The following is a 6,912-nucleotide window of genomic DNA, read 5'->3' as shown; positions in this document are numbered from 1 at the left end:
ATATGGGGGGGGGGAAAAACCCCCCCCCCCCCCCCCTCATAGTTCTCCTTTAAAGCTCCATAGACCTTCTAAGGTTCTGCCCGTGATAGGTTGTGGGTCTTCACGTACATCGCCCTACCTAGAGGCTCACGAAGTCTTACACCGCGGCGTCCCTTTCCTTGCACAGCGCAGGTGATCCCCCCCCCTTGTGTTTGTTTAGTAAATACTGTATTCATAAATGGCCGTTTCATGTGTGTAATGCTGTACAAGCTGCGCCTCCCTCAGATCTACTAACTTCCCTCGAACCTTGTCCACCTCGAATTACAAACACGCTGTCATGTTTAGGAGGGCGTTTGATGTTTCACCTCCACGATACGCGGCCTCTTTTGTGCTCATCAAAGCTCTTGTTCAAACAGCGGCTCGTTTCATCTCGCTGTGCTGACGAGCAGATCTGTTTGTTTTTCCTTATTCTTCCCAAGACAGGTAATGTGTGCCCGATATGCCCCCATCCGTCTCCGCGTTCACACAAGTCTAGCCGTGCGTGGAAGTCAGAGATGCATGTATTCATAGTGCACTACATGTGTGTGTACATATGTGTGTGTGTGTGTATACAAAGGGCGCTACAACAGTCCGCGGCCGCACACACACAAAGGAAAGACTCCCGTTTGTATTTCTCACGACAATCCCCTTCGGCTTTAAAGGATATCTATGGGGTCAGGGCTTTTCCCCATAGTTCTCCTAAGGGTAACGGGAGGACACAAACTAGCGTCCTCCCGTTACCCTAAGCTCAGTATCAGAAGTCTAAAGCTGCCCATAAACCAGTAGAATTTAATTTGACAAAAGTATTTTCCGGGAGGTTCTCTCAACTTTCTACTAGTTATTGGGGTCAAATTGATGATCGTTTTTGAACGAATTGACAAAAAAGATTGAAGGGGCGGGATGGAGAATTTTTCTCGAATGAACATAATTCTAGCAGTGAAGGTCATTTTTGGGGGGGTTCGCACGGCTTCCACACACCTTACGATAATCGTACGATCGCGGGATTTCCCGCCATTATCGTACGATAATCGTAAGGTGTGTGGGGACCTTAAGACTGAAACATTGTTTTCTTTTAAAGCTCATTGGAATTTTTGTCGTGTTATTTTGTAACAATCACATTTAACAAAACTTATGATGATGCCAAGCGACACCTTTTATGTGTTTCCACCAATGAAAACGGATCCTTTACCTTTAGCCGGCCGTTTACAATGTATCAGTAACGCGTAGAATGGGGATTATGGGATCAGCAGGTGAAGAGAGGCCGGTCTCAGTGGGAAATGTCCCCGGGACTTGTCAGCTGTACTCTTGTCTCTGCGTCTGATGTCTTATACCTCGGAGGGATATAACACACACACAGGGAGAGGGGAGGTGAAATGTGCAGACCCTGATCACACTGCACTGTACATGGGAAACCCTCCATAATAAGAGGCGGGGGGGGGGCTGCCAATGAGACGAAAACGGAGCGGGGGAGGAATCCCAATACCTAGAGCCCGCCGAGCCCTCCATAGCATTACTCAGTATACAATCCTCACTCTATGATACGACGTTCGGTCTTGCAGCGCCGGGATTTTTATTTGTTGGCTGAAAATTTTATTAAAAATGGATTTTGTAAAGCCGGTCAGCAAAATGGGAAATGTTGCATTGCGGTTGTAAGGCTTGTAAAAAAAAAATAAAAAATGTTACATATTGCATCCAGGGGCATCGGGTGACACCCCGCCGTGACGTCATTGATGCTTGCCGGCAGCCATCTTGGTGGTGGACGCCGGCAGAGAGAGAGGAGGGGACGTTCACCCCGGTGGGATGAGGTATGCCGCCAGGTCCCCTCCTCTCTCCTGACACTGTCGGGCTCTCGGTCCGTGACCCTACTTTTCATAGGGGGTGACACCAAAATGACCCATTTTGGTGTCATTCCTCGAATGGTGTCACTCGGGTGCGGGCCGCACTTCCCTTGTGATGCCACTGTGTGTAGCTTAGCCATGCTTAGATGAGGTGGCTGCATTTGGCTGATTTTTTTCAGGCTTCTTTCCCCCTTTGATCCTGCCAGTAACGCACTTCCTGTCCTAGAGTGACAATGCGCACTTGCTGTAGCTAAGATGGACCAGTGTTGTCACCCTAGGGCAGGACTACAGAACACATCCCCCTCTCCTTTTGCCATAACATAGGTGGTGGTATTTTGTAGTACTGGGAACTGATAAGAGTTCAGCAGAGGCAGAAAACACAGGAAGGTAATCGGCTATTCCAGACGCAGGGTGTGACGCGCAGAGACCGCTGCATATTCCAGACGCAGGGTGCGACGTGCAGAGACCGTGGCATATTCCAGACGCAGGGTGTGACGCGCAGAGACCGCTGCATATTCCGGACGCAGGATGCGATGCGCAGAGACCGTGGCATATTCCAGACGCAGGGTGTGACGGGCAGAGACCGCTGCATATTCCAGAGGCAGGGTGTGACGGGCAGAGACCGTTGCATATTCCGGCCGCAGGGTGCGACGCGCAGAGACCGCTGCATATTCCAGACGCAGGGTGCGACGCGCAGAGATCGTTGCATATTCCAGACGCAGGGTGTAACGCCGGCAGGGTGTGACGCCGGAGACCGTTGCATATTCCAGACGCAGGGTGTGACGCGCAGAGATCGTTGCATATTCCAGACGCAAGGTGCGACGCGCAGAGACCGTTGCATATTCCAGACGCAGGGTGCAACGCCGGCAGTGTGACGCAGGGTGTGACGCCGGAGACCGTTGCATATTCCATACGCAGGGTGTGACACGCAGAGACCGCTGCATATTCCGGACGCAGGGTGCGACGCGCAGAGATCGTTGCATATTCCAGACACAAAGTGCGATGCGCAGAGACCGTTGCATATTCCAGACGCAGGGTGCGACGCCGGCAGTGTGACGCAGGGTGTGACGCCGGAGACCGTTGCATATTCCAGACGCAGGGTGTGACGCGCAGAGACCGCTGCGTATTCCAGACGCAGGGTGTGACGCGCAGAGACCGCTGCATATTCCAGACGCAGTGTGTGACGCGCAGAGACCGCTGCATATTCCAGACGCAGGGTGTGACGCGCAGAGACCGCTGCGTATTCCTGACATGGGGTGTTACTTGCAGAAGTCGTCGCGTGTTCCAGACGCAGGGTGTAACGTGCGGCAAGGTTGCCGTGTATTCCGGGAACGGAGCGCTGCCTCTGAGCTCCAGTTGCCGTGCAGCGCGGTGGCATCACATGGCAGGGTAAAGTGGAGGTTGCTCATGAATAACTTAAGCAACACGGCTCGCACGCTAAATATTTGCTTAAAAAATTGATGCGGAAATTCAGCGGGGAGCGGAGAACCTCCAACGTTCTTTCTGTTCTTTCCTTGTGTCGGAGCCGGAAGGTTAATGCAACTCCCGTGTCCTGCGCAGCTAATAGCGTCATTTCATTCTGCCCAGGAAAGAAAAATAAGACATGTCATGTGGGATGAGGAGCGCTATGAGTTAATGTGGCCCCCGGAGGAGCCCCGCCTCACTGCCTGCTGTAACTGGGAGCCAGGCTGGTAAATGGCAGGAGCTGCCCTGTGCCTCGTACCTCATCCTTTTACTTAATAACCAGAAGTTATTGCCTTTAAAGCTGAACTCCGGGATCTCCAGCATACATTGTCCTCATACATGAGTCATGTGTATTCTCTGTGAGCTTTGTGTATTTCTTCCAGGTCTGTGCAGTAATCCCGTGTGAGGAGCTTCCCGCGATAAAGACCGGTCACTGCTGGTCTGTCTCCTTGTACAGGGTGACTGGTCTTGTCTCCGCCCCCTCCTATAATAAAGACTGGTCACTGTTGTTCTCTCTCCTTGTACAGGGTGACTGGTCTTGTCTCCGCCCCCTCCTATAATAAAGACTGGTCACTGTTGTTCTCTCTCCTTGTACAGGGTGACTGGTCTTGTCTCCGCCCCCTTCCTGTAATAAAGACTGGTCACTGTTGTTCTCTCTCCTTGTGCAGGGTGACTGGTCTTGTCTCCGCCCCCTCCTATAATAAAGACTGGTCACTGTTGTTCTCTCTCCTTGTGCAGGGTGACTGGTCTTGTCTCCGCCCCCTCCTGTAATAAAGACTGGTCACTGCTGCTCTCTCTCCTTGTACACGGTGACTGGTCTTGTCTCCATCCCCTGCTTGTCCATACAGGTGGGCTGCACGAAACACCTGAGGCTCCCAGGCACAGAGATCTGGCAGATTTTTACTGTACGAGGACCTGTGAATGAGGCCTAAGTGATCACAAACTCTTCCAAAACATTTCCTAATATAGTTTGAAGTCACAAAAATAAAGATATTGCATTTTACAACCAACACCCATCTACTCCCAAACAGCATGACCACACTTTCCAGTGCACTCTATAATTGATCCGACCTGGTCAGACACGCCCCCTCTCCTCCCCTTTAGGGGGTGTGGCCATACAACATCGCTGTCAGCATACTCACCTTTATTTTCCGTGACCTCCCCAGGTTCTCTCAAAGAGTGCCTGTCATTTCTACACCACTGAAAGAGCCATTTGGTAACCAAATCAATGTCCAGCATGAACAAATCACCCCACCATATACGGGCTCCCGGACATCTGCAATCTTCCAGCTTCCTGGAGTAATTCTTGCAGCAATGTTACAAATAATCTAATTTTATCACTGCATATTCAGAGGAAATTGGCTAAAACCCACCCAGCCGATATGACACGGGGAAATATATAAATGGCCAGGAAGGGGGAGATTCAAGTAACACCATCATAGGAGACAGCAGTGAGGGAACACAGGCTGCAGGAAGTGGGCGCCAGGTGCACTGCTTGCCTGACTCCGAGGATGGCTCCGGCCCTGTGTGTGTAACATTCACCATTAATATGATGTCTGTTGTGTTTCAGGTAACTGATTCCGGATTGTACACCTGTGTAGCAACGAGTTCAACCGGAGAGACCACGTGGGCTGTATTCCTGGATGTCCAAGGTAAGCAGGTGGTTGCCACATATAGCTATTGAGCCTGTCTTACATCCCCGAGAAGGAGAGATAATGAATACTACACTGTGATGGCGGCTGATAGATTTCTAGTAATTGTCATTTCCATTTCTTATTTTTTCCCCATGAAGAAAAAGGATCCCCGGTTAATGTTCAGCCTTCAGAGCCAAGCCTGCTTCCTAGCGCCCCGTCCAAGCCCCTGGTCACCGACGTCACCAAGAACAGCATCACTCTGACATGGAATCCCAACCCACTAACCGGGAGCTCGCAGGTCACCTCCTACATCATCGAAGCCTTCAGGTGAGCCTTTTATTAATCACTGGACTTCACGTTAGCCCCTATTTCACACCCTTCATGTGTTTGTCCTTGCTTTCCCTTCTTTCCTTCAGAACGGACATATTAAGTTCCTGCAGTCTCTCCAGATATGTTTTATCGCTCAGACCTTTCAAAATCTGCATTGCCCGTCTCTGGACTTGTTCTATCCTATCAATATCTTTCTGTAAGTGAGATCTCCAGAACTGGACACAGTATTCTACATGAGGTCTATTTAAATAATTATATAGAGGAATCAGGACCTCCTTCCTCCTGCTGGGGATCCCTCTAGTCATAATAAAGATCTATATAGAGGAATCAGGACCTCCTTCCTCCTGCTGGGGATCCCTCTAGTGATAATAAAGATCTATATAGAGGGATCAGGACCTCCTTTCTCCTGCTGGAGATCCCTCTAGTGATAATAAAGATCTATATAGAGGAATCAGGACCTCCTTCCTCCTGGTGATCCCTCTAGTGATGGACCCCACAATTCTATTTGTGTTCCCCACATCTAGGCCACACTGTTTGCTCATGTTGCAATCATATGAAATAAGCACCCTCCAGTTATGGAGTTGCCATGTTCCGCAGGATGCAGTGTGGCCGCCGTGGCCAGGTCTGTGTACAGCTAGGAGAGCTACAAGTCCAGATGAGCGGCGCAGATTACCCAGCCCTGCACTCCTCCATCGCTATTTTATGGTTGAGATCTCTGAGTGATAAAACACAGCCCAGAATTTCAAGACTAAGTGACTTCCTCGCCCCGGCGTCGGGTCAGCGGTTTTGCTAAACATTTTCTTAGCGTGGGTGCTGCATCGGCATTATTGGGCCGGGCGTCACCATCTGCTTTGTTCTTGCCCGAGATTTACAGCGAGTGCAGGTGGTGAACAGTTTAGTCAGCAGCAAAAATCTTCTCCAAACAGAGAGGCAGGAAAATTCCCCCCATAAATCAGGATGGGGGTCTGTGGCGGGCAGAGGCTGGGGAGCAATACGACATCTACATTGTTGTGGTTTCCTAGCACTGTGAGAACGGGGGACGAAATAAATACGGATCGTGAAATATTATGCGGAGCAACCAGTGAACATGGGACTCCGGAGATAAATATCGGACGGACGCAAGCATGTTGCGGGTAACGGCCAAAGGTCTAATAATAGCCCGTGCTCCAAGATTTAAAGGGTCATAAAATTATTAGATAAGAATCTCGCTCCCCTTTATTGACAGTTACTACTTACCCAAAGTACATACCAAAACCATTTCATCATGCTGGAAAACCTGCCGCAGTGTACAGATTCGTTGCTTTGATGGCTCTCCTATTCTTGTTTTCTTACACAATGAATTGGTCATGATGAGATTTTGATATCTCTCGTTAACAGCATACCTCCACCTAAATTTGGATGCCATCATTACTAGGGATGAGCCGAGTGTTCGATTCGAACATCGGCAGTTCGAGCGCTCGCCGAACGCCAAACTTTATGGGATGTTCGCAGTTTGTTCGACCGCGGACATTCCATAATGCAAAATGCCCACTGAAGCTCTGATTTGTTAAAGTCACAGGTCAGGTGCAAGACTTTGCCCAATCAGGGCTCAGCAGAGGAGGGGCCTGAAGGAGAAAGTTCTCTATCAG

At 50.0% G+C, this 6,912-nt stretch overlaps 1 protein-coding gene across 1 annotated transcript in view; it reads left to right on the top strand.

Moving 5' to 3' along the window:
- The window catches only part of ROBO3 (roundabout guidance receptor 3), a 136,753-nt gene that overhangs the window by 94,592 nt on the left and 35,249 nt on the right, over nucleotides 1-6,912 (top strand). Inside the window, exons 11-12 of the mRNA XM_018564975.1 lie at nucleotides 4,891-4,972; nucleotides 5,113-5,281. Of these exons, the coding sequence (XP_018420477.1) occupies nucleotides 4,891-4,972; nucleotides 5,113-5,281 (251 nt within the window). The remainder of the gene's footprint in view (nucleotides 1-4,890; nucleotides 4,973-5,112; nucleotides 5,282-6,912) is intronic.

The sequence above is a fragment of the Nanorana parkeri genome, unplaced genomic scaffold (assembly GCF_000935625.1).
Source record: "Nanorana parkeri isolate BGI_ZX_2015 unplaced genomic scaffold, ASM93562v1 scaffold802, whole genome shotgun sequence".
NCBI lineage: Eukaryota > Metazoa > Chordata > Amphibia > Anura > Dicroglossidae > Nanorana > Nanorana parkeri.
Note: the sequence above shows the minus strand (reverse complement) of the source record. Positions and strands in the feature narration are given on the sequence as shown.